The sequence below is a fragment of the Cryptosporidium ubiquitum genome (genome assembly GCF_001865345.1).
Source record: "Cryptosporidium ubiquitum isolate 39726 chromosome Unknown contig_4, whole genome shotgun sequence".
NCBI classification, from domain to species: domain Eukaryota; phylum Apicomplexa; class Conoidasida; order Eucoccidiorida; family Cryptosporidiidae; genus Cryptosporidium; species Cryptosporidium ubiquitum.
In genome coordinates this window covers 165,016-192,330 of record NW_021639820.1, presented here as the reverse complement: position 1 = coordinate 192,330, position 27,315 = coordinate 165,016, and the positions used below count along the sequence as shown (strand labels likewise).

The 27,315-nt window shown below is 31.3% G+C and overlaps 10 protein-coding genes across 10 annotated transcripts; 5 read left to right on the top strand and 5 right to left on the bottom strand.

The window, feature by feature from the left end:
- Window positions 1-154: 154 nt before the first annotated feature.
- cubi_02210 (minor histocompatibility antigen) lies at window positions 155-1,384 on the bottom strand (the record flags this gene model as incomplete). Its single annotated transcript, XM_029019222.1, has 1 exon — window positions 155-1,384. The coding sequence occupies one exon, from the start codon at window positions 1,382-1,384 to the stop codon at window positions 155-157; it is 1,230 nt and encodes a 409-aa protein (XP_028874343.1).
- A 1,226-nt stretch (window positions 1,385-2,610) lies between these two features.
- cubi_02209 (uncharacterized protein) lies at window positions 2,611-11,376 on the top strand (the record flags this gene model as incomplete). Its single annotated transcript, XM_029019221.1, has 1 exon — window positions 2,611-11,376. One exon carries the CDS (start codon window positions 2,611-2,613, stop codon window positions 11,374-11,376), a length of 8,766 nt encoding a protein of 2,921 aa, XP_028874342.1.
- Window positions 11,377-12,034: 658 nt separating this feature from the next.
- Window positions 12,035-12,943, bottom strand: cubi_02208 (uncharacterized protein; the record flags this gene model as incomplete). Its single annotated transcript, XM_029019220.1, has 1 exon — window positions 12,035-12,943. One exon carries the CDS (start codon window positions 12,941-12,943, stop codon window positions 12,035-12,037), a length of 909 nt encoding a protein of 302 aa, XP_028874341.1.
- A 664-nt stretch (window positions 12,944-13,607) lies between these two features.
- cubi_02207 (BRCA1 domain-containing protein) lies at window positions 13,608-14,996 on the bottom strand (the record flags this gene model as incomplete). The annotated part of the gene is made up of 2 exons (XM_029019219.1): window positions 13,608-13,695; window positions 13,756-14,996. 2 exons carry the CDS (start codon window positions 14,994-14,996, stop codon window positions 13,608-13,610), a joined length of 1,329 nt encoding a protein of 442 aa, XP_028874340.1.
- A 431-nt stretch (window positions 14,997-15,427) lies between these two features.
- cubi_02206 (uncharacterized protein) lies at window positions 15,428-16,863 on the bottom strand (the record flags this gene model as incomplete). The annotated part of the gene is made up of 2 exons (XM_029019218.1): window positions 15,428-16,670; window positions 16,733-16,863. 2 exons carry the CDS (start codon window positions 16,861-16,863, stop codon window positions 15,428-15,430), a joined length of 1,374 nt encoding a protein of 457 aa, XP_028874339.1.
- A 615-nt stretch (window positions 16,864-17,478) lies between these two features.
- On the top strand, window positions 17,479-19,508 carry cubi_02205 (uncharacterized protein; the record flags this gene model as incomplete). Its single annotated transcript, XM_029019217.1, has 2 exons — window positions 17,479-18,492; window positions 18,621-19,508. 2 exons carry the CDS (start codon window positions 17,479-17,481, stop codon window positions 19,506-19,508), a joined length of 1,902 nt encoding a protein of 633 aa, XP_028874338.1.
- A 728-nt stretch (window positions 19,509-20,236) lies between these two features.
- Window positions 20,237-20,998, top strand: cubi_02204 (uncharacterized protein; the record flags this gene model as incomplete). The annotated part of the gene is made up of 1 exon (XM_029019216.1): window positions 20,237-20,998. The coding sequence occupies one exon, from the start codon at window positions 20,237-20,239 to the stop codon at window positions 20,996-20,998; it is 762 nt and encodes a 253-aa protein (XP_028874337.1).
- A 439-nt stretch (window positions 20,999-21,437) lies between these two features.
- cubi_02203 (uncharacterized protein) lies at window positions 21,438-21,656 on the top strand (the record flags this gene model as incomplete). The annotated part of the gene is made up of 1 exon (XM_029019215.1): window positions 21,438-21,656. The coding sequence occupies one exon, from the start codon at window positions 21,438-21,440 to the stop codon at window positions 21,654-21,656; it is 219 nt and encodes a 72-aa protein (XP_028874336.1).
- Window positions 21,657-22,793: 1,137 nt separating this feature from the next.
- cubi_02202 (uncharacterized protein) lies at window positions 22,794-25,640 on the top strand (the record flags this gene model as incomplete). The annotated part of the gene is made up of 1 exon (XM_029019214.1): window positions 22,794-25,640. One exon carries the CDS (start codon window positions 22,794-22,796, stop codon window positions 25,638-25,640), a length of 2,847 nt encoding a protein of 948 aa, XP_028874335.1.
- A 256-nt stretch (window positions 25,641-25,896) lies between these two features.
- cubi_02201 (protein phosphatase-1 regulatory subunit 7 alpha2) lies at window positions 25,897-26,922 on the bottom strand (the record flags this gene model as incomplete). The annotated part of the gene is made up of 1 exon (XM_029019213.1): window positions 25,897-26,922. One exon carries the CDS (start codon window positions 26,920-26,922, stop codon window positions 25,897-25,899), a length of 1,026 nt encoding a protein of 341 aa, XP_028874334.1.
- Between the last annotated feature and the right edge of the window lie 393 nt (window positions 26,923-27,315).

Below are 27,315 nucleotides of genomic sequence, written 5' to 3'. Positions count from 1 at the left end.
CAAAAAAAAAAAAAGTGGAAACAAAATAACTACTAATAAGTATAAGAGTATATAACTTTTTCCTATTTCTTTTTCTCCTCCTAGTTTCATTATGTAATTAACCCTAAGGTATTTTCTTAAAATTAGGTAGAAAAATGAAACATAGAAATTAGAATCAATCACTCTTTCCATGTTTTAATTCTTGCGTTTTTTTATTGGATGAAGTATTTTTTTGTGACTCATCCTCCTTAAAGCCCTCTTTGGAGTCGTTTTTTTCGTCATCAGATTTACCTTCTTCCTCAGAATAGTTCCAAGCCTCGGTGGACTTGTTTCTATACACTACAGAGCAAATCATGCTAATAAGGCAGAATGGAACTAAATAAAGTAGTGCAGGCTGAGCCGCTTTAAAGTATAACATAACACAAGCAGTTGTGATCAGTCCAAGTAAATATGCAACCAGAACAGTAGAAAAGGTGGGAGCTTTTGGAGAACTGGAAATCAAGTGGTAAAGACTTTGATTGTGTTTCTTAGTGAAGTCTTTAAGATCAAATCTCAAACATAAGGATATGAAAAATCCTGGAATAACTATATCTCCAAGCCCAAGTATACTCTGCTTCCATGGATCAAAAGATACTGGGAAAATAAGCTTAGCTGGACCTTGGAAAGATTTCGCAACCGTCACCATAACGTCCGTCCCAAATACCCAAAAGATATCGTAAACAAATAGACCAATGAGTAGAATAGCTCCAATCTTAAAGCTCCCAATGGAGATAAGTGAAATTGCTTGAATACAGAATGCAATTGCAAATATATTGTGAATAATCCAGGAATCAGTTGCTATCCAAGTGATTCCAAGCGCCAAGCTAAGTAGAAGTGACCACAAGTGGTGAATAGTTATCTTGATTTCATGGCCTCTTGGGTCATCTGGGTTCTCAAAGTATCCAAAGAAGTTAAAGTGAGTATCAACTACGACAATTTTAGTTTCCTTACAGATGTCGTCACATTTATAAATAACAATTGATATGAATTGTAAAATAGTTTCCATTAGGGCAACTGCACCAATTAAGAACAGGTAAGAAGTCAAGAGCAGGTTGACCCAATAAATAGGAAGGAATCTATATGCTAAGTATAGCGAAAATAAGGCAACTGAACCAATAACTGGAAACATCATTGCATCTTTCCTAGAAAGTGATTCTGTACTTCGATCTTTTTCTCCTGTTTTGGGATCAATGATTACTTGGGAAAGGGATAAGTACGATCCAATATAAATAATTGATGAAGTGTACATGAGCATCTGAATTATAATCGGTAGAGGTTTAAAGTGAGTAATGAGCATAGCAAGAGCTAAAACTAAATGGCTCAGATAGTATGCCATTAGACTTTTATTACAGCAAGCTTGCCCCATTGTTTATTCGTAATTTTTTTACAAATGTGGCTTTGTGTGAATCAATTCAGCTCTTTAATCACTAAATTGAAAGAAGGCTATAAAGAATTAAAGCTAAAATATCCTTTAAAAATTAACCCTTTTTTTTCTTTTTTAAATTTTTAATGTTATTAATTTCTGGTTGGGGGGTTATCACCAGTTTTTTCATTTTAGTTAATTTTTCCTTTGCAGATACCAAAATATTCAAATTTAAATCTTCATCCCCCCACATCAACCACATGCCGCCCATGTGTTGCCGCCTAATGAACACCGGTATTGCCAAAATAATAAGTAATAAAATAAATAGCAAATAAAAAAAAAAATTATTAACGGAATACAAAATTTAATTTTTAACAAGAGTAATAAAAAGGTTGAGGAAGAAAAAAAGAAGAAAATTAATATTCTTGTAAAAAAAGATAAGGTCACAAGTCCTTGAAAAAAACACAAACAAATTTTAAATTAGGAATTTTTCTTTGTATGTAGGGCTGGTCTTTCGCAGAAATAGTTTGTAATTGTCACAAGATCAAGGAAAGAGAAAATATTGGGTTTCCTATATTGCAAAGGGTGATATTTGTAGAGTAAGAACTTAAGTTGTTCTAATAGTAAAGGATTAACATACTTTTATGTATAAGCATTTGTAATTATACATATGTACATACATATGCGTATGCAAATAAATAATATAAGATAGGCTTATACAGAATTAAAAGTTACTAAAGGTTGTGATTGGGGCAAAATCAACAGTCAAAGTAGTCAAAAATCAAGTTAAATATTGATTAATTACCTAAATTGAGTGAATTAAGATGCAGAAAAATATTTACAATTGAGATAATTGTTGATTTTCACATTTTTTAAAGAGTCTTTCTTCTTTACAAGCAGACATAATTTAAGGTGTATTAATGTAAATTGGTTTCAATACATATGCACAAAATTTTCAGGAATTATTAAAGATATATGTTATCAAGAATATTTAATCAAGGTAAAGTATTTTTAGAATTAAGTATTTCCGTTAAACGAGATAAGAACTGGATATCTTATATACAAAGCATATATCTAAATATATCGAAACTTCAAACTTGAATCAAATTGAAAGAAATTGTTCTCTAAGGGTGATTTAGAGAATTTGAAATAGTCCAGGAGGAAGGAATCTTGACTATTTATTAAGGCTTAGGCATATAAAGGTTTTAATTACGAGAGGTAGAATAATAATGAATAGGAATTTGGTTGTTAATAACAACCAAGCCCAAGACGAAGTAAGAAGTATGGAAACAGCCAAAGAAGAGAAAATTTCTTCGTGTCCCGAAGATTTGGAAGGAATTTTGGAAAATGATTCCAAGATTCAAGGCTTTAGAAGCTCAGAAATTAGCCCTTCGGATATTGAGGGACGTCAGGATTTGTCAGCAGAAGAGGGAATAATGGATGAGCAGATTAGTGAGAAGGAGATAAACAGCGAAAATGAGAATGGAAGTAATCACAATAATGAAGAATGTAGTAGTTCGAATGAAGGGACACATATTGAGACGGGATCGAAGATTCCCAATAAAATTTTTGAGACTTTAATACTGCCAACATCAGCAAGGCTGAATCCTACAGTAGGTTCCTACTTGGAGAAGTTGAGTCCAACAGCATTAAAAGGATTCCAAAAGAGGTTCTTTAAACTGAATTTGACGGATAATGCTTTGTTATATTGGAGAGAGGAGCCAACATTTCCAGACCAGCAACCAGCTGGATGTATTAACTTGTCAAGTGTGATAGCTATTCACATAGAAGATGCTTTAAACTTTGTTATAAGAACTTTTGGAAGAGATTACTGCTTAAGGGCTTTGTCACCTGGTGACAAAGATATTTGGTTGGAATCTATTTGCATGGTAGTAAACGCAGTAGCACACAGAGAAACATTAAAAGATGCTTCCAATCATTATAATTTTAGCAAGGTTTTGATGGATGCTTCTGGGGGTATCCAGACATATTTAACAGAGGCTTTAAAGACTCAGAGGAAAGTTAAATGGACAAAAGAGGACAGAGTCCCTTTAACATTTTCTCTACGAGGGAAGAAGATGTTTTTGGGGGTTAAAGGTATCCAGAACTCACTTGCAAAGTTGTGGTTTGACTGCGTCTTTAGTGTAAATTACTTGTCTTCATCTTCTTCACCTTGCTTGTCTTTATACTCAGATGTTTCAAGTAGCTCTGCAAGTAATCAGTTTTTGGGATTAGTACATGGACAAGCACAATTACCAAATTTATCTTCACCTCAACCTTCTCCATCATCACTTTCTTTGAAAACATCTAAAGGTATTGCCGGGACTAGAGGAGGTGTTACCGGATTTAGAAGATGCTACTACAGGGCCAGGAGCTCATCTTATTGTACAAGCACCTATTCAAAGTCACAACAGGTTCCAACGCATTCCACGACATCATCTCCACCTACTGGAGTTTTGAGACAGGATGAAGGAGTTAATTCAACCACCAAATCAATGGGAAGTTATAACAGAAGGTTTACACCTGGATATTTCTATGGGACTTACAGAGGCCAAAATCTGAAGATAAGTAAGAACATGATGGGTACAGGGCTAAACAATCTAAAGAGAACGAAAACTTTGAGGGATTTGAGCGGTTTTGGAAATCTTAACCAGGCTCCAGAAGCGTTTAAGCACTCAGAACCAAATGTACAGAGCTTCACAAGGATGAGGTCTCATCTGGATAACGTCTTGTTTGGGACAATTTATATTGAAATTGGTCCTTTGCCTACACTCCAGCACCTTATTCAGAGTATTTCACTCAATTCAGGTGTTTCTGGAGGGGCAGGGGGAGGTGAATCTTCTTCATCGTCCTCATCTAACAACTCAAACCCTCCCTTATCATCTTTACAGAAATTCTTTGCTTTACTGATTTCCTCAAGGCCAATAGCCAATAACGAAGCATTTTTCCCTTTACCTAATAACTTTTCATTAAAGCCTTGTGATGCCAGGGCATTTAGTTCCAAGCTGGGTTATTCCCCAGCCTCAGAACCTGGCTCAGTTCCGGGATCAGCATCAGCAACAGCATCAGCGTCGGTTATGGGTAATTGGAGGGATTTTGAAACCCTTCCTTTTAACATTCAATTGGACTGCTTATACTTATTTTCACCAGAGTATGATGGTTCTCCTCCTTTATATGTTATTGAGCTGGATAATATCCAGTTATCAAGCAAAATTCGAGAAGTTCAAACTGGTTTTCAGTTTAGACTTCAAGTTCCTATGGGAAACATCTTGGCAAGTTTAAAAAACCCAGAAAATAAGGAAAAGGACCTGGAGGAAGTTCATATCATATCTGAGGAAGATACTGAATTAAAAAAGGAACCACAGAAAGAGGACCAGAAATATAACCGTCAACCTATTTTGGAGACAGGATTAGATGGTGATTCGGAAGGTTGCATAAGTCAAGATGATGAAAAGGAAACAGATAGTCTAGAAGAGCAAAGCCAGGCTATTCATACCGAAGCTACGAGGTTGGATAAGGGGCTAGATACTAATTCTCAGGTTCCTCGCTCAGAAACTTGCCAAAACTTAAAAGATTCGAATGCCTTGGCATCCAATATTGAACCTGAGATTAATAATGGTGAATCACCTTTACCTGCTTGTGGGATCAATGGTTTAGGACAAAATTCTCATTTTAGAGATACTAAATACACATCTATTACAAATCTATTTCATAATCCATCACTAATTTTATTTGGTTTAGGCGGCAAGAAACAGGCGGGCAACACATGTCATAATGAGTTGGCCAATTCAATTTCTGCCATGTCTGTGGCCCTTGCAAACAATGGAATAGTCTTTGGAGGCAGTAATATTTCCAATGAAAGTATTGGTTCTGGTATTATAGGTAATAACAATGTTAATGTTCTTTCCATGGAAAAAATATCAATAAGAATAATTTCAATCTTTGGCCCTGACGCAGAGATTTGGAGAGAAGCATTAATTGCTAGCTGTAGGGCTAGACATGCAGCAAAGGAAAACAGATTAAGAACTTTACATGATGAACTAAGAGCCTTTGACAGCATTCCAAAAGAACTTTTGGATGAAAATATTCATCATTTATTTTATAAGACATTGATTTATATTTCTGTTGCTTCTGGGATAAAAACATGTGGAATCACGGGTATGGGTTTTGGAGGAGGAATGAATAGTGATGGTGGAAACATGATGTGTAGCAGTGACTTTAGAAGAATATCTCCAATGGTAGGAGTTTTGAATGATCATTATAGTAACAACAATTTTGGTTCTGTGGGATTTGGGAATAATGTAATTAGAACTTGGATTAAAAGATTAGTACACCATATTTCAAGTAGTTTTGTTACAATCCCGATATTAAGGATACTACAAGGTTTAGAAGTCTTTAATTTAACTGGGAGGGATTTATTACAAGCTTCTACTCGTATAATGTCAAATCCAAGAGTTGACATATTAAGATTTGTTCATGACAAATATATGGTACCGATATTAATGGTAATACAAGAATGTTTTACAAGAAGGAATGATTTAATGAGAGAAGTGGATATTCTATTGATTTTAGAGTTTTTGGTTGATTTAAGACTGAGTTATGAGTATTGTGGGATTTATGATTCTAAATTCAAGTATTTAATTTTGAGTTTTTCTTCTTTATATATGAAAAAACTTATTCAGCCTTACTATAAAAAGATCTTCAGATCTATACACAACACATGTTATTTGGGTAAGACTTTTAGAGATAAGGAATCGGGTACCTTACATATATCAATATTTTCGGAGTTATTTTCATCCTTAAATTCAATGGTGAATTTATTCACATCTTTAAAGCTTTATCACTATTCAGTTGAGGTGAGGAGTGTTTTGTTTATAGCTGTTCAACATGCTTTAATGCAGTACCAGTTGGCTATTAGAGATGTTGTATTGCGTAATTTATGTAGTCTTACAGATTTGAATCATGAGAAGCAAAAGTTCTTTTTTCAACATGATTCCAAGATAATTCAGGAAGGATTAATAAGAAGAAAATGTGAAGGAGTAGAAGATTGTTGGTGTTGGAAATGTTATTGTAATCAAAGGAATTTACTTGAGGAAATTGACTACTCTAGGATTTCTATTTCTTCAGAGGTAATTTGTGGATTATTAAATGGCATGGAGTATTGTATTTGTAAGTGTGATGAGTTGGATTTATTGATGGAGAGATGGAGTCCATTTGTTTTTTATAAGTTTGAACAGGAATACTTTAGGGAGGTTCCTGCGGATACTGGAATAGTTGGTAGCACTACTGTGGGTATTGCCACAAGAGTTACTACCCAATCTATGGAGGTTGTAGACTCTAATATTGGAAATATTAGTGGTTTAATGGGAGGAGGGGATTCTTTAATGGCAACTGTTAGCTCAGGTGGAAGTGGGAATAGTGTTGCTGGTATTGTTAATGGTAATGGTAATAGTAATAATAGTAACAGCAATATTGGATCTGTTGGAACAATACTATCTGGGGATCTGGGAGGTACTGGGAAAGTTAGTATTGGAACAAATAACACTAATTCTTCATCTAATTCTGCATCAGTTGCAACATCTTCCTTATCACCATCATCAGTTCCAATTCCTGTTTCAATTGTAGGCTCTGGTTTAAATCAGGGAGCTTCTATATCAGGAATTTTGGGACAATCAGGATCAGCGACTTCTGGTGTTTTGCTATCGGGAGTTCAGTCTTCAGATTCAGCTTCTATTCCAGCTCAGGTACAACCACCAGTTCAAGTTCAAGCTCCAGTTTCAGTTCAGGTTCCAGTTCAAGTTCAAGTTCCAGTTCCAGTTTCAGGATCAGCTTCAGCTCCTCCAATGGGATCCGGGGCAAGTGGAGTAATAGTAAAGACTACAGGGAATAATCCAGGTTATACTAATATAAACTCTTCATCTCCGTCCATGGTTTCAAAAAGTAATGCTGGTATGGTATCTGTTAAAGGATTAGTAGTTCCAATGGGCACTAATAATAATAATAATAATAATAATAATAATAATAATAATAGTACTAATAATACTATGAATACAACAATATCAAGCCAGATGATGACAATATCAGCTTTGAATGATGAGAAGCTTCAGGATATGGTAAGTATATACTCTGCAGGAAACTTAAGAGAAGAGGCGAGAAGATTTACTTTGTTGTTCCATATTTCAAAAATGTACTTAGCAATTAAGACATGTAAGGAATGGTATAGAAGAATACAAACACATTTTTTGAATGCTTTAAAAAATGTTGGTAATAATATTTCAAAGGTACCGGGAGAAGATAATAGTTTCATGAAATATGTATTATCTTTGGATATGGACTCATTACTTAAAGAAGCTTTGAGACCACAATTAAGAGTATTGAAAATTTCTCTAAAGAAGAGTTTGTTTAGTAAAGTATCGAAGTTGGTTTTAGAATATATTATTAGAGTTTACATTGAGTCTTTATTACTATTTGCATTAAACTATTCAGTGATTCAGGCTGGAATTTATGATGAGACTTATGATACTTTGGGAGTAGGATTAGAAGGAATGGTAAAAGATTCATTATCTTCATCATATTCTATGGTAGGAGGAGGTATAGATGATATGAGTAATATGAATATGATAGCAGCAAAGTTATTGGAGGATTGGGATGTGATTGGCCATTTTTTTCAGGATTGTATGTCAGAGGAAGCTACTAGAGAATGTTTGATTATTTTAGCAGATTTGCATGATATATTAACTTCTCAGAGACTTTCTTTATATGAAAAATGCCTTGATTTTCAAGAAAAGTACCGTATTTTTGACTTATCTCTATTTATTAAGATTATCTTAATATTAAGATTGGAAGTTAGATTACTGAGATCTTTTAATAGATTAAATGGAACTGGGGATGGTAACAATAAAGGTAATGATTGTCATCATCATAATGTATCTTATTCTTCTAATGTTGAAATTAGCCAATCATTTGGTTTAAATAATAAGATTATAATGGTACCGATAACAACTATGAATGATTTATCAATATCGGTACCTTTAAATGAAACAGCAAGAGATGAGGTAAGCCGTATAATGTTGGAAGGTATTCATGAGATGAGTCTGACAAGTAGTAATGATAATAATAATAATAATATTAGTTTTAGAGCAGAAGTTTTATCATCAACAGGAGGAGAAGTAGAAGGAGGTGGGGGTGGTGATGGCGGGGGGGCAGTAGTAGGTAACGGTACCAATAGTGGGAGTATTTCTGAGATGGCGAATGAAATGGATGTTTTGGGTGGAATTTCTCCTGGATTAATGATTTCTTGGACCAAGGATAACTTGTATTACTGGAATAAACAGATGAATATAGTTAAGAATGTCTCATCATCTATAGTTCAAAGTGGTACTGGTACCGTTAATAATACTAATAACGCTGTTAATAATAATATTAGTCATAATAACAATAATAGTGGTAATAATAATATTAATAATAATAGTAGTAATAATAATAATAATAATAATAATAATAATAATAATAATAATAATAATAATAATATTAACAATAATAATATTAATAATAATAATAATAATAATAGCATTACTGCTAATATCATCACCTCCAGTGGTTTAAGTGATCCTTTATTGTTGAGAAAAATCAACAATCTAAGCTCTGAAGAGATGAGTCTCATTGTTGGAGATGGGCAATCTATAAGTTGTGATGGTAGTGCTGGAAATCATCCAAGTGTTGTTTTAACAAATAGCAATTCTGGCAATTCTGGGAATATTGGAGGATGTGGTACAACATTTGATGGTACTGGGTCTGGAAATAACAACAATCCATTGCTCTTAACTTCTGGATCATCTAATTTGGTTTTATCATCAAATTCTATCACAGTAATGAATACAAGTGGAAACATAAAAAACTTGGCTGCTGTAACTACCAATGTGGGAACTTTATCTTCGTCCGCCTTAAATACATTGGCTGGAGCTGGAGTTGCTTTATCTTCATCTTCTGCTAATGTTGCTAATAGCAGCTCAGTTCCCTCTGTTTCGACTCCAGGATGCAATTCAGGCTCTGTTACAGGCACTCCGACTCAGGCTCAGACCCAGACTCAAACTCATACTCATACTCAGGTTCAAGCTCTAATTCAATCTCAGAATCAGGCCCAGGTTCAGACTCAAACTCAATCTCAAGCTTTTGCTGCAAATTCAACAACTATAGGAGTAGGGAACAATATTGGACTTACTTTGGGTTTGAACAATTGCACTGTTTCTTCGAATATCCCCACATCCACACCTAATAATGGTGGTAATAGTAGTAGTAATGGAAGCAGTGGTAGTAATAGTAACATAGGTGGGGGAGGAGCTCCAAGTAATCACCCCAATCAATCAATTACTTCAGTTTCTGCTACATCATCTAATATGAAGAGGTCATTTTCATTGGAATTTCTTTCTCAAGTAACAGGAGATGAAGCTCCTGAGAAAGGAGTAATTTCATCATTTTTACTTGGAAAGACTTCAGTATATTCCCCAATTTCTGTATTATCATTATCAGGTTTAAATGGAGGAGCAGGATGTACAATTCTGCAAGATTTCATGGAAAGAGAAGAAAAGTGGTGGGAAAACATTTACAGTTATTACTCTCAGATTTATATCCCTGCATATTTGTTCGGAATGATTTCTACTCGCTTATCAGTTGATGATCATTTCGAGGAGGGAATTGAAGGAGGAGCAAAGTCAGCAGTAGTGACAGGAATAGGAGCAGGAATGGGAACAGGAACGGGAACAGGAACGGGAACAGGAACGGGAACAGGAACAGGAACAAAAGCAACAGGAACGGGAACGGGAACAAAAGCAACAGGAGAGTTCTCTATCTCAAATACTAATTCTGCTATAGGTTCTAGTAACACAAATTCAAGTTCTAAGGGTTACCAAAACAATACATTAAATACGCCAGAAACATTGCCTAATCTAAATGGCAATGAAGGTAACAGAGACTTTATAGTTAATTTAGCAATAAATATGTATCAGAAATATACTCATTTATCAAGAATCCTAACAAATACGTTCTATGGAAGATATATTTCTGATCCTGGTAGCTATCTTAAACCTGCAACTACTGAAGGTACCGCTTTAAGTTATTTAATTGGATCAGGAAAATTACCGGTACAGATGACAGTATCAGATGGAAAGTTGAAGGATAAAGAAAGCAACATGATTATTAATAATAATGGATGTAGTAACAATAGTGGTGAATGGTATCACCAAGCCTTGAATCATTATAAGCTTTGCCAAAGTATGATACAATTCAAGTATTGTAGTAATAATGGACTTAATGATAACAATAGGGATTGGAAACCTGGTTATATGGTCATTGAAGATTTTTCTATTCACATATATGATAGTGTATTTAAACATAAACTACTGGATATACTTTCAATACGCCCAAATAATTATGGGGAGAGAATTACTAGTATTTGTATTGATCCTCAAGATTTAACAAGGACAGGATTTATTATCTTTTGGGGAGAGAGAGAATTTGATGGTTTTAATAATAGTAACAATAATAGTAGTAACAATAGTAATACTGGAACAGGAGGAGCAGGAAGTGCAAATTTATCAAGAACAGCTAGCAATTTATCTCCTGTACAACAAAATGTCATGAGTTCCAATTTAACTGGTAATTCCAACTCAAGTTTGCTACAAATGAGTGCAAACAATACTACAACTGGAGGTTTGACTTCTAACTCTACGATAAATATAAATAACTTATCCACTCAAGATTCCCATAATAATATTCAACAACAACAACAACAGCAACAAGGTCAAAATTATAACATTAACAATTATGTTGATGTGAAAAATTGTTCTTTACATGTAAAGGCGCCAACCCCACAAATGGCGGCAATTTGGGTGTCAGAAGTTGACATACTTATTCAAAAATCAAGAAACAACTGGGGAATTGGGTTTTTAGAAAGCTTTGAAAGAAAGAAATTTTGCCAGTATATGAGAGTTGAATAGCTTTTTTTTTTTTTATTTTTAAATTGGTCTGAGAAATTTGAATCATTGTTTATTTTCTTTTTCATTAAACAGTCTATTATTATTTTCAATAATAGTTGACTAGATTATAATTATATTTGAGAGTTTATTTTCTTCTATTTGTTTTTTTGTAAATACTTGGTTACTTTTTTTTTCTTCTATTTGTTGATTTAATTTTATTGAATTTGTGGTGTTTTTTATTTGAAGCTTAAGCTTGGAGCTAGTGATGGAATTATTGGTATTGAAGGGTATATTTAAGCTTTAAAAGATAATATAAATTTCAAATAATGCAAATCCTTTAAATATGAATAGTGTTATTTTCAAATAACTTACATAAAAAAATCATTAAATTAGAAAATAACGAATTATAGTATTGATAAAAATGGAAATAGGTAATAGAAAGATACAAAATAATTAGTTTTTAATAAATAATAATAATACATGTATTAATATTAATAGTAACTATAAGAAAAAAAATAATATTATTATTAATTAACAAATATTTGATATATTTAATTCAAAGAAGATAATTAGTTAATATAATAAATGTTAACAGTTATAGAGAATTCTCAAATATCTAATTTTTTCTTTTTTCTTTTTTTTTTTCTATTAGTAATAATATTACTATTATTATTTTGAATCATTTTTTTGCTTGTAATTTTTCCAATTGTTTATCTAATACAACAATTTCTTCTGCCAAATAACTCATTTGTTGATTAAGTAATTGATTTTCAAGTGTATTAACATCTGATGGATTTTCAACCATCTTTACTTCATTTGCTCTGAGCTTATTTCTTAAATCAGTCATTATAGCATCTTTTTCATCAAGTAACTCGTTAATCTGATTAATCTCTTCATCCAAAAGCTTCTTCTTTTTACCTTTAAGTTTTTTATATTCTTTCATTTTTATCATATGTTCTTGAGTAGTAATCCAATTCTTACCACCCCTACATTTAATAATATCATGAATTGTCATTAATTGTGTTGGATCAGTTTCTGGTGCTTGTATAACAATAATTGGTGCTGTATAATCAGAAACAATTTCTGATGGTTTTGCTAATGATTCAAGAAATTCACGAGATTTTGCTTTTGCTACCGATTTTAAACTCTGTTTAGTATCAGTGGTATTTACTGATTTCAAATTTTTTAATACTTCACTTGCTCCTGTCATATCTGGTTTTAATACTGATTGACTTATTTGTAATCCTTTTGCTGCATTTATACTTGCTCCTACTGCCATTTCATTTACTATCTCACCAACAGTATTTAAATCATTTTCTAATATTGGCATATTCTTCAATATATCTTGTTGTACTGATGTTATTGACCTTATATCATATTTTGGATCAACTAATACTGACTGTGGAATAATTTCTTTTAGAAATGTTTCAAATATATTCTGAATCCCTTTTGTTACTCCATCAAATAAATTTCCAATACCAGAAAAAATTGATAATGGATTAAAAAATTGACTCTGAACTGTAGATGCTTGAACGAAAGTTATGGATAATAATCCAATTATTATTGAAATTATTATTTTTTTATTCATTTTTCTTCTCAATTATTTATTATGATAATTTCTTCCAAAATGAATTGATTATACTCTTTTATGTATTTGTGAATATATTCAATGAATACCTTTTATTCAAATAATATTCAATTTAATCTTAATTAAACCAAATATTAATTTAATCTTTTTTCCTCTCTTTTTTATTAATATCTTGGTTTTCCTTTGCAATATTATACTATTTTCCAATAAATTATTCTTTTTTTAAAAATGTGTATATATATATATACATAATATATATATATATATATAATATTATATATATATATATATAATATATTATATATTAATTAATTTATGAAAAAAATCTATTCTTGTTCAATATTTTAAGAAAAAATTATCTAAACATTTTTATTGTATGTATTATACACGTCATTTTCAACATTTAACATGCATGCATGCATATTATTTCGTCCACATAAAACAGAAAAAAATAATAACTATGCATGTACCGGTATGTTTGGGGGGGGGCAAGAGGAAAGAAAAAAAATAGGAAATAAAAAAAAGCAGAAAATTGAATAAAAAAAAACATATATACATTTGTACATGCATGCAAAAAGTAAAAATAAAATTATTGATTAATATTTACATGTTGAGATAAATGGATGATTATTTTTAATAATAGTAAAGAATTCTTAATTTTTCGTTAAATTGTGATTAGATTTTTACTGGTGTTGATTTCCTGCTTAATTATAGAATCAAAAATAAAGTCAATTGAATGGGTCTTAAAATTTCTAAAATTCAAATTAAAGAAAAATGATGAATTAATATTTTATCAATTGTAATAAACTTACTTGAATAATTTATTAGGATCTGAATTAGTTCCAATAAAAATAATATTTGACTTATTTTGAATCTTGTTTGCCTTTTCTAATTCAATAATTTCAGCATTACTTGATTTTAATAGCCATGAGATTTCATTAATAGAAGGAACTTTTATATTTGGAGAAATAACAAATTTATAATTACTAAAGATCGGCATATTATTTTGTGCCTTATTAATGGAATTTTTAAGAGAAAAACCAAACTTCTTTTCACCTTCTAAATCATTAAGTAATTGATTCATACATAAATTATTAAATTCTTTAAAATTTAATTCCTTATTTCTATATAAATTCAATATTTGCCTTAAGGTAATTGGAGATATTATAGGAAGACCCTTTGATATTGCCCATAAAAATTTTAATGTCCTCTTAATTGATGATGAAACCACATGTGTAACTTTATCTGACATAAACTCAAGATCCTCAGAATCTATAGAAGTTAGATTTGCTCTTCTTATTAATTCAATATCTTTATTTGTTGGAGTACATCCTGTCCATAGTAATACTACCTTATCTGTTTCATTTTGTACTGATAAATGATTTATATTTTTGTCTTGTATACTTTTTGGAGATTTCCTCTTTGGTCTATTTGAAAGTAAAGAATCATTTTCAATATCCTCATTAAATGTTGATATTGATTCATTTTTTGGAGATTTTTTGTTTCTAATAAAATCAATATTTTCTATTTGATCAATTTTTGGACTTTCTTCCAGAATTTCCAGTTGTATTTGGTCATTCTCTTTATTTTCAATACTATGCCTTTTCCATTTTGGGGTCTCTATAGATTCCATTGAATCGTATCTTATTAATTTGGTTTTTAAATTCCCAAAATATAAGTCTTCACCAGGAATTAATTCGTACTTGCAATTTGGTTTTATTTTATGTTTCAAATTCTTTCTAAATGTCCCAACATCACTGTTATTATCTTCAACAAAAAATTCACCTTGTTCAACATGTATGATTGCATGGTAATCTTCATTATCAGTTTTATGGTTTCCTTTTAATTTTGTATTCTTAACTCGCTTTTTGGTTTTTTCACCAAATGGCTCAAAAACTGACTTTGTTGACCCACATATATAATTCCTTCCTTCATTTAATGGAAAAGAATCAATTACGGATTTGTAAGTTTCATCAAATATTAATAAACAACCGACTTCATCTATTTCTTCTCCGTTTTTCAAATCTTCTTCTGTTTCATTCCTAATATACATATTAATTTTGGTCCCCAAGTTTGATTTCTTTATAAGTATTTATAAGCAATTGAAATAATAATTAATAAAATAAAACAAATTTTATTTAATAGTAATAAACAATATTCTTTTTATTCACAATTATTTACTAATTTTGTGGGTATTCTTTTCCCTTCATCATATTTAATGTTACCTTTATTATTTTATTACCTAATATTTCCCTTCTAATTATTCCTATACCGGTGATTTATGGCGCCTGGCCACATATAAATAAACAAAGAAAATGCACACAAAGTCATGCAAAGAAAAATATAAAAAAATATAAAAAAACAAGAGTATTTGTACTTATATATAAATATAGATATATAAATACATATATATATTTATATATATATTTATTTACTTGTTTGCAGTTCAGGATAGAGTGGCAAGAATGCATTACATTGCGAACATTAAAAAATACCTGAAATGTCAGCATTGTTATCAAAAGCTGGTGTATAATCATTGAAAGCATATTCTTGGTTATAAGTAACTGGTGTTTCGGTAATAGGTGGAGGCCTTGAAAGGAATGTACTTTTTACTATTGCTCCAATAACTATTTGTGTGGCAATGCAAAAAACAAAATATACCCACCAGGCGTATTTCTGATTCTCACAAAACTTGCCATAGTAATTTTCAGCACATTCACAAGAAAATCCACTATTTGGGATGTCGATGCAGGTTCCACCGTTTTTGCAAATTTCTGTGCTTGAACAAGATTTTTCGCATTCCTGAAGATTACACGAAGCACGTTCAGTAATTTCATTTTCTGACGGACATTGTACTCCACCAAGATCAGCTTGAGCTAAAATAATTCTATATCTCATCTTATTACCTGGACCACAAGTAGATGAGCAGGAACTCCAGGAAGTCCAACTTGAAACTCTACAATTCACTGGACAACTTTGTTCATTGCAGGATTCGACATCAGATTCACTGTCCTCGCACCTTCCCTTAATATCGGATTTCCAAATCAGCTTCCTAGTTCGAGTACGAAATCCACCTTGGCAAGAAACACTACAACCAGACCAACTTGACCAAGAAGAATATGTACAATCATCACAAGATATACTAATATTACACCCTTCATTTTCAATCAAATTTGGGCATGTAACGCCTTCAAATGAAGATGGCCTTAATATCAATCTAGTTCTCGATCTCGTACCTATTTTGCAGCTTGAACTACATTGTGACCATGAACTCCATTCTGATACAATGCAATCAACTTGGTCAGCTGAAAGATAGGCATCTTTTGAAACTACCTTGACACTAACAATTGGCTCATTTAGACATCTTTTCCAAAATAAAGATTCTGTATAACCTTGGTTGAAGGAAATTGAAATACCATATTCTTGTCTTTGAAAACTAATGACCCACTTATCAAAAAATGGCCATTGATCAAATCTTGGAGAATGATCTACTATGGATTTGAGCCTTCTTACAACTTTTCCTTCATAAGTACACTCTCTAACTACTGTAGTAAGTTGTGGATAAACTGAGATGATTAATTCATACGAATTTTTCTTTGCTGTTGCAAACAATATTTGGAATCCACTGTCTGAAACAGTACCACCAGCTGAAAGAACCTGATTTAAAGGCCAAATATCATCATCTATTAACGGAATATCAACATTATCTTCTATTTTAAAACCAAAACTTTATTTAAAAAAAAATCAAATAAATTTATTACTTTTTTGGTATAATTAAGTTAAACTTACGTATATGGATTGGTACATAATATGGTTTGTGTTAAACGAAAATCTGCAATTTGCGAACTTATCACATTAAATCTTAAAAAAAACGTTAAAACAATTAATATAATTCCATGAATAATATGGCAAGACAACATTGGGCATTAAGCCTTTTTATATTCTCTATTAAACTTTAGTATTTGCTAGTTCCAATCAATAAAAAACATAAAGCTTATTTGGATGGGCTAATTATATTAACCAATTTAATTAAAAAATAAAGCAATTATATAAATTATAGATAAATTTTATTTTCTGGATTATTTTATCTATTATATTACATATGTTTTTATTACATGGATCATATATATTACACAGAATTTTTTTTTTAAAAGTAAGTGGGGCGGGTTTTGGCGGGCTAAGTGGTACCTATACCTGATATGATATCAAAATAAGATAAATTTAAATGAAGCATGGAAAAAGGAATTAATAAGTTAATTACACACAAAAAAAGTAAAAATAGTATTTAAAAATAATAGTAATATTAATATTATTCAAAGCAATATTATATTACCGTTGTTATGGAAATTTGCATAATATTAGGATTTGAGTTAATTAAGAGTATATTTAGTAAGATCTTGTGAACCAAATAAAAATATTGGTTATAAAACAAAGATTAAGAAATTAATAAATGAGCAAAAATCAAAGGGAAAAAGCAAAGGAGCTTAAATAGAAGAGGTTTGAATTCAATGTAATCAGAAAAATAATAACGGAAAATGCTAACATTTAAACAGTTTGATTTAAAGTTTATGAAAATTAATACCAAAATTAAAAGAATTTTATCTTTGATATTACTATATATACAGTATATTTTATTTTTAAATCTTTTAGAGGTTAATTCTCTGCCTCCAAGTTTTAATTGGAATAAAGCATGGAGAGATGTAACAAGTGAAGGGCTAGTATATACATTTAGTTCAAATAAACAACCATGGTATTCTGGGGTATCTTTTAGAATAGTGGGGAAATTTAAAGCAGTGAATAGTCAAGAGACTTTAGTAACAATTCAGAATGGCGATTTGTACCATTGTAAGTTGACGATAAACTTTGCATCACAAACAGTAGATGCGTTATCTACAGGATATACTGCAGAGGATAAATGGTCTACTTCCTATGCTTATTTTCCCTTCCCATATACACCAAAGGAGATGGATATTGACTTAGTTGTTGAAAAGTTAAGATGGCCAGGAGGATTTTACTTTTATATTTCAGGGCAAGGACCATATTATCCTTGCAACGGTATAGTATATTCAAATGTAAACAAATTAACTTTTGGAAATGGAAAGGATAACTTCAGTGATTATAATATTAAAAGAAATGTTCCTCTGTCAGATCCTTACAAAAGAGCTTATTTTTGGGATGAATTTGAACAAAGATATTACTTTGATGATAAAAATTTGTATTATGTTAATAGCACAGGTATAGACGAAAAATCTGGAATACCAAATGGTGACAGAATTCCAAAACATTATGGTGGTTGGCCAGAAGAAATGGAGGTTCATGTATTTTCAGCAAGTATGTATCCAGTAAATGATAATAAATATAAGTGGGGAGGCTCTGTAGCAGTGTTTACAAGTGATCAGAGTCAGTTCTACTACAGAATGAACGGTTTTTTCTTAATCCAATCAACTAATTCGTATTGTTTAAACTCGGGAGTTATTTTAAGTGGTACAAGTTATACAGTTAATAATAATTATCCTTTTGATTATGATAATCCTGGACAACCTTTCAGTGTAAGTTTATTTATTGATGATTACAAGAATTATGGGCCTGGTCAAAGGTTGCAAGTGACTGGCCTAGAAGTTTATTATATAAAACTTCGTATCTTTTAAACTATTATTTATTCTTTTTTTTATTATAGGCAATTTTGATTAACAAGAAGTTTGGAGTTGATGTTTTTGTTAGAGAGTCATTATGGTCACTGGGAACTACATTTCACTGTGGAGTGCATACATATCAGGCAGATGCAGTAGGATTAATTTATCCAAATGAAGCGGGAGTTTATTCAACTACAAGATTTGCAATATCTCCATTAGATTGTGAATATTCTCAATGGTCATCATGGCTTCCATGCACAAGTACATGCAGGGGTGGAACAACTTATAGGTGGAGATATCCACTGAATGAGGTTATGGCGGGAGGGTTGGAATGTACAATAACATCTCAGATATCTTCTTGTAATTCTGATGTAGAATGCTTAACATGTGGATTTACAGAATGGGGAAGTTGGACTCCTTGTTCAGCTTCTTGTGACGGAGGAATTACAATTAGAACAAGAAGTTTGAATCATTCTGCTCCTGGATGTGATTCTCTACTTAAAGAGACATCTTCATGTAATAGTTCTCCATGCCCAGTAGATTGTGCCCTTTCCTACTGGTCTCCTTGGACCGCATGCTCAAAGTTTTTATGTGAAGGAACGAAATCAAGGTATAGGGTAATTACAAGGGAGGCAAAAAATGGAGGCACCGCATGCCCATTATCTAGTCAGTTAAAACAGGTAGTGGAATGTACGGATTCATGTGATGGAATTTGCGAAACTCAACTGGAACCAATATGCCAAAACGGTGGCGAATGTTTTAGTATAGGCAATGATAGCTATTATTGCAAATGTGAAGAAGGCTTTTATGGCAGGAATTGCACAATATCTTCCGATAATAAGTTTAATATCATTGTAGGTACATCTTCTGGGCTTGCTATTGGATTACTGGTAGTATTATTTATATTACTATTAACTAGATCACGCCAATGATTAGACAGTTATAGTAATAATTATATATATCAAATGGTTGCTTATTATTTTTTTCATTTCTTTATATATAGCGACTTTTAAGATTTTATACAAAGTAAATGTAACTAACTTTTTGTAATTAATATATATATATATATATGGACAGAAAGGAATTAAAATTCAATGCATCACCTTTATTAGTTATTCTATTTTGATTTGCTAAATTAAAATATCATATTTTGACTTTATTCTTAAATTAATATTAAATATGGCGGGAAATCTCCCCACGTAATTATTTTTTTCTATAAAGAAAAATATTGCATGCATTAAATTATCTGCTCGAAATAAAAAAAAATAGGCGGTAAATGTTTGAATTAATGATAATTGTAAGATGGTGATAGGGAAGGGACAAAAATGAAAATAAACTATGGGGAGGAAAATGAGAATGAGAAATAAATGTTTTCCAGTTAGGGAGTATTGAGGAATATAAGAGCTATTGCGAAATAGTTATATTTACAGGATTTAGAAACAGCATTTTTTTAAAAAAATTTTGATTGTATATTAGCCTAGGAGGGGAAAATCTGAAAATATGATAGGGTATTCTTATAGCTCGTGCTCGAAGATAAGTAAAAAAAATTCGAATAAATTAGCAGAGAGTTAGAATGATATAAGTAATATTGTAAATAAAAAAAATAATAATACTAAAAATCAATTTAAATTGAAGTATTAGTTGCCTTAGTAAGTACAGAATGTCATACACTAATAATACAAATCAAATAGCATGCCAATGCGGAAAACAAGATAAATTGCTACCAGTTTTGCCACAAAGTTCAAATAGTAGGATATTGAGGATGATGCAACAACCAGGATGTGGTTGTATGACACCATCATCATTTTCTAGTGGTCAGAATTATTACACTGATAATCAGCCAAACTTATTGGGATGTTTTTATTGCCAGAAAGCTCAGCACTGTTGTATTTGTGATTTCTCAAAGAGAGCAGGAGTGATGAACCAAAGCAATATGCTTTGTTCTTGTTGTGCATGCCCAATACAACAGTTCCCATCATGCCAATGTGGAACAAATTATTCAAATATTCAACAGTCTAGTCCAATGATTTCTACACAGGCACAAATCACAGAAATTACAAATTCTAATGGCGGAAACGTAGGTGGAAATGGAATTTGCAATGGAAATGACAGTACAGTACCAAGCACTTCACCCTCAGGAACTGTATTAGTATCCACAAGTTTGAATTCAATGCCAAATCAAGGACAACAGATTGCTACACAACCAGAATTGAATGGCAAAAGCACTTCTATTAATCCTGAGATGATTAATATTGCACTCTCAGGCCAAACCCCGGAAAGTCTCTCTATTTCTATTGACTCCAGAGGAGTTATTACACTCGGAGTTAATAATCATCCAGCCCCTACTTCTAACATATCCACCTCAAATTCCAATGAGGAGAGCAGAAATAGGATTAGAAATGCTCTAGGCGATAGACATTAAGCAAACTCTCAACCTTTTGTTTCAATCATCATAGCAACTACCATTTTTTTTTTTAGAATTTTTAATTGTTCTATCAAACTAATTTTCTCTTTATGTAAACCTCGAAATATAACCTACCCCACGTGTGGTTGGCGCCATTTAATTCTAAAGGTACAATCATATTGAGCAATGTAACTGGCTAAAATGATTTAGCGCCAAATGTGAAAAATGATACGAAAATTACATAATACTTTTGTACACATTTTTACACTATTATTAGGAAACATTGGTTAATATTTTCTATTTAAGATTTGGTTAGTTTGCTTTTTAAAGCAAACTTTGCTAGGGGATTCTTAAAATTCAAATCTAACCGTTTTGAGCCAAGCCAAACTGAGCCAGGCCAAGCCAAGACTAAGTAGAGAACAATTAAAAAAATATTCAAATCACTGAAAATCTAAAAATGCTCACTCGCCCAGGAACTTTAATAGAGTTAAAGATTCAAGATATTAACGATTTAAAGGAGAGAATTCAAAAAAAAGCAAAACAATTACAAGAAAGTGAGGATTTGAATGCCATTCAAAGTAATCTCAATCCAAACTCTCAGGAAAATAACTCACGAATCCTAACTTCCCAACAATCTAATAGTATCTCATCAAACAATAATATTGTTCATAATTAACTCTACTAAATCGTTTCTATAGGAATTATATTTTCATTTTTGGCGGGGAAATGCCAATGCTATAAATTTTTTGGGTGAAAACTAGAAAACAAATTTTCTGACTTTTTTCCCCATTTTTAAAATATTTTTTTTATTAATACAAATTACATCATACATATTAAGATACGTATTAAAGATGATTAATTTTTCCAATTTTTTGCTCTTTATTTTTTTCCCTTCCCCCCTGAATGTGTGTGAATAGAATTAAATTGAGACTGTTCTTAGTAGCCATAAGCCACTTTTTTTCAAAATCAATTTCTTCTAAAAATTCTATTCCTAAAATAATGAATTCCCAAACTTAATTTATACTCACCTTTTCATTCTATTCACTTTCTTTCTTTCTTTCTTTTAAAAGCTCTCATTTCCCGCTCTACAAACATGCCATAAAAATTAATGGCCTGCAAATTTTACCGCCAAATTGCCATCTGTCTATTAAAGACTTTTTGTGTGTACGTAAACCAGGAATGCAAGATTAATTTAAAAAAGATAAATATATGGGTTTACAGTAATTTCTTGAATTTTTTTCTTAATCTCTCTTCTTGTATTTGGAAAAGAAGAATTAAGCATATAGGCTGAGAAAGAAGTGGTAATATATTTCTAAATATATTAAATTTATATAACTAGGTAATACAAATATAAATGTATTGTGCAAGTAAATTAAAGGATTGATCTTTTCTTTGCATGCAATATTATTATTTTAATATAATTTTTTGGAGGATTTTGGAATTAAAATTAACAGAAAAAAAGATACTGTAATACCGTTCGTTTTTTTAGAGTACGTTTAACTAAAGTTAAGTCTGACTAGTTACAGGAGTGTCAATTAAGTTAATTTGTTAGAAGCAAGTGATTTATGGGATATATTTATTGGTAATAATAAAAAGAATAGTAAACAGGCTAAGAACTTAGTCTGAGAATATATGATTGAAAAAAGGAAAATAAGTAAAGGAAGAAGAGAAAGAAAGGAGATAAATAGAAATTAAAGGATAATTAAAATTCGACTGGAATATATATTTAATTCTCCATCTTCATCATCTATCCAAATACCTTATTGTTCCCTAATATAAATTCAAAACATAGTTATTAGGGAAAAATAACAAAATGGATATGTCCGATTTTGCATTAAAAGATGGAGGAAAGAGACCCATAGTTAAAACTATCCCAGGTTCAGTAGGATCACCAGTATCACAAGTAGCAGCCCCACCCGGGTCTCCTTCTATCCTTGGTGCTGGCGGATCACGAGCTCCAATGCCAAAATTTAATGGTGCATCAGGTACCTCTCCAAGATCAAGTGTAACTCTTTTATCACCACAAAGATCTTCATCTTTTAAAAGGAACTCTTTAACTGGAAACAACATTGTTGCTGAATCAAAAGCAAATAGTTTATTTGGAATGAATAAACCAGCAAAAGTTTCTCCAAAGAATCTCAATGGATCAAAGTATTCAACCAAAAATTCCATCAAAGCAAAACCAGCATTAGCAACTGAGAGTACATTCAATCCTCCCCTGGTGAAAAAGATATCAACAGACAAAGAAGTTAATTCAGCTCAACCTTCTCCCAGAAAGTCTTTAAGATTGCAACCAGATTACAAAGAGGATAACCATAATAATAATGAAAGGAGGCATCCAACTAATGATGAATTAAGATTATTTAGTGTTCCTCCAGCTAGTTCTGATGAGAGGAAAGTGTTTACAAAGAAATTTTCATCAAGAGGTAGAGATTTGACAGAGAGTGCATTCCCACATTCAAATAAACCAGGAGAAAAGAGAACTTCAACTTCTCTTTATGGTAAGGAAGCTGGACTGGGAAGAACCGAAATAATTAATGGAATGGAAGTAATTGTACCTTTGGATGAAGCTCAGGAAAAGAAAGCTGAGAATTATATGGTTAATGATAGTTCCAACTTTATTAGAAAGAGTTCTTTTTCCTCGCCTAGGGTTAGTGTTGCAACGGATATTCCAAATATAAACGATACAAAACAAAGAAATTCAATTTTAAATAATAAAATTGTCCCAAAACATGTGAATCACCAAGTAATACCAGCACAAGCTTCAACTTTAATTTCCCCAACAGAATTATCAGTTCCAGCCAAATTATCTGGTGGTAATAATGAAATTGGTAATTTGAGAAGATCAGTTATAAATAAGAAGGGATTCACAACAATTGTAGAAGCTATGTTAAGCATAGAACCAGAAGATAATGATGAGAACAAAGGAACTCAAGGAGTTGTAATAGGGATGCCAATAATGGTAAAAAATAATGTATTGGGAATACCCAAATTATCACCAGATGCCACTCATAGAATATCAGAGTCTCAAGTAATAAATTACGATGAAGAACTTGCAAATGAAGGCAAGGCAGTAGGTAGAACCAGTATACAGATGGCAAAAATGGACGGAACTCAAAATCAGGACCAACAAAAGTTAAGGAATTCAGCCAGTCTGGAATATGGTAATACATTCAAACTTGATGAACATGGTCTTAGCGGACATCTTAAATGGCTTTACGGAGAGGAAACAAAGATTGATATAGCTGTTGGACCTTATGCAAAAGAGCTTCCTTTGGACGCAGTTAAGGTAGATAAATCATATCATGTTAATGAATTAGACCCAATTTCTCAAACTAAAATTGCTTCTAAATTCAGAAAGTGGATAAATCCAATACATGGAAGAATATTTGTAGTATTAACAACATCATTTGCTTTAGTTGGTGTATTCTTTCAATCTTTGATATTTAATCGTCTCAATAGATGGGAAGATGCAAACTGTGGTGGTGTATATGTTGAATCCTTTAGTATGAATTCTATGCTTGGTCCTTGTTCTAAAACTTTGAGTGCTCTTGGAGGTTTAGTAGTAAATGAATTAAGACAGGGTGAAATAGTTCGTATGTTTTGGGCAATGTGGATGCATACTGGATTTATACATATCGGATTTAATGTAATATCTCAAGCTCAATTAGGATATATGATTGAACCAGACTGGGGTATGTTACGTTTTTTCTTATTATTCTTTTTATCAGGTATTGGTGGAAATCTGGCAGTAGCGGTAATATCTCCCTGCTCACTGACAGTTGGAAGTTCTGGTGGTTTATTTGGAATTACTGCAGCTTCAATTCCATATGCTTTTGAGAATTGGAATAATCTTCCTGCTCCAATGTTTATGTTTATTTTTAGTTTATTTTCATTAATTATTGGTATGGTATTATCATTCACAGGTGTAACGAATCCATGGGCACATATTGGTGGTTTTGTAGTTGGAATACTTTACACATTTGCTACTATGAAAGCTTGTAAGGGTTGTTCTCCTGAAGATAGGCTGGATAGGTATAATAGAATGGCAGCTCTTCCTCTATTTAGGCTCTTTATGAAGCAAGATAAAGAATGGATTAATCTTCAGCTTGAAGAAAAAAAGAGACGAAAGATTGAGAAGAGAAATGCCAAAATTGCTGAACAATGGAGAAAGAACCAACGTATAAAGAAGAATGCTTTGATTAAACAGATGAAAATTGAGCAGATTCAAGGTGAAACTACTGATAGTCTTGGTTTAATTGTTGATGAAAATGGAGTAAAAAGACGAACAGATTTGACAATTTTGATTGATCGTACTCCTGTTGAAAAGATACCAATAAAGACAAAAATTAAGGTATATTTGAAGAATCGTATTAAAAGTCTTCGTGAAAAGAAATTATTATGGACTTTCAGAATCTTGTCAGGACTTTTACTTTTATTTTACTTTATTATTGGTTGTCTTGGAACATTCTATCCTCCATTATACTGGCCAAATCCCATTGGTGTTATTTCTTTCTCTGAAGGAGCTACTATGTGTGGATGTTGTTATGTCAATCAAGTATACACATGTGGTAGTAACCCAGATTTCATTACATGGTGTGAGAAGCAAGGAGCAGCTGCTCAGCCTGATAGATCTTTGTTCGGGTATAACTTTTCCTGATTTGAAAATGACTCCAGCCAAATCTTTTCTTTTAATAATACCTTCATTATCCACCCAGATCTTTATGGAGTGAGTGTTGGATAATTATCAAGAAATTTTTTAAGGTAATTTTTAAGTAATTAATAATTTAGACTGATTAAACTTTAATATGATTACTATTTCTTTTTCCCTTTTTTTTTTTTTTCTTTCTCCCTCTTAAATCAGGATCTTTTCTTAGTTTTAAATTAGATTTGGTATATAATTAGATATATAAATTTTAAGAAGTCTGAATAAAGTGTATCTCACCACTTCGATTAATTGGGATTGCATCTAATTGAGTAATCCAAGGTAGAATTTTGATAACAGTTAGTCTATATGAAGGACCTAGTTGGTTTTGAATTGGATTTCTTTCCAAATACAAAGTTTGAAGGTTCTTTAAATTTCTCAAAAGTTCAAGCTGCTTAATATCACCAATTTCATTATCATTAATCCAAAGTTCTTCTAAAGATTCAATCTTAGAAATTGCTTCTAAGTTATTAATCTTGTTTCCACCCAAATCCAAGACTTTTAAATTTTTAAAAAAGGAAAAGTAATCTCTGTTTGGGTTATTTAACTGATTATCACTTAAATATAATTCTTGAACATTATTAACATTTTTTTGAAAATTAATAGACCAATCTAAAATACGATTACTCTGTAAACTTATGATTTTGATATTTTGAAATAAAGGAATGTCATCCAAAGTGGTGATTTTATTTTTCCCAAGCCAAAGCTCTTCCAGGTCACTCAAATGATGAATATTCTCAATTATCCTAATATCATTGCTTCCCAGTTCCAGTAATCTCAATTCTTTGTTATTATTTAATCCTTGAATAGTTTTTATCTTGTTATTTGTAAGAAAAAGTTTCTTAAGTTTTCTTTGATGATCAAGATTCTCTAGCTTTTTTATACGATTGAACGACAAATCTAAAACCTCCAAATTGACTAATTTCTCCAAATTTTCAATTTTTCTTATTTTATTCTGATAAAGCTCCAAAACTCTTAATTCTATCAATTCTTCAAGATTCTTGATTTTTCTTATATGATTAGAAATCAAAATCAGTGATTTTAGTTTCTTGCATTTTGATAAATTCTCAATTTCACCAATTCTTCCACATTGTATGTTAATTTCTTCATCATCGTCATATATTAGGTGGTCAATTCCAATTTTCAAACTTTTTATTGGTTCGTCTTCTTTTTCTTTCTCTCCATTATCTTCAGCTGCAGTTTTTAAACAATCTTGTTTTATCTTCTCGGAATCCATGTTTTATTGATAGTAAGGTTTAAGGAAAGGTTTAAGTAGAAAGAATATTTAAAACAACCTTTTATTAATTTTGAACCAAATGAAAATTTGGAAATACCTGGATTAAATTCTCCAACATTAATATTTGTTATCTTTATTAATTCTTGTTTTAGAGTTTCAACAGGTTTTTCCTGTTTTTTATTATTTCCTTATTCTATATATTTATTAATTTTAATTATTTATATTAGTTAAATTAATTTCTTTCTCACCGCTTATTAATTTTATTATTTAATTTCCACATGTAATAGCTCTGAAAAGCTTAAACATTAAATATATTCAACCTGGTTATAGAGAATAGTAAAATGAGCATTTCTTCTTGAGCTCATTCTTTATTACTACTCTTAATTTTAGGTA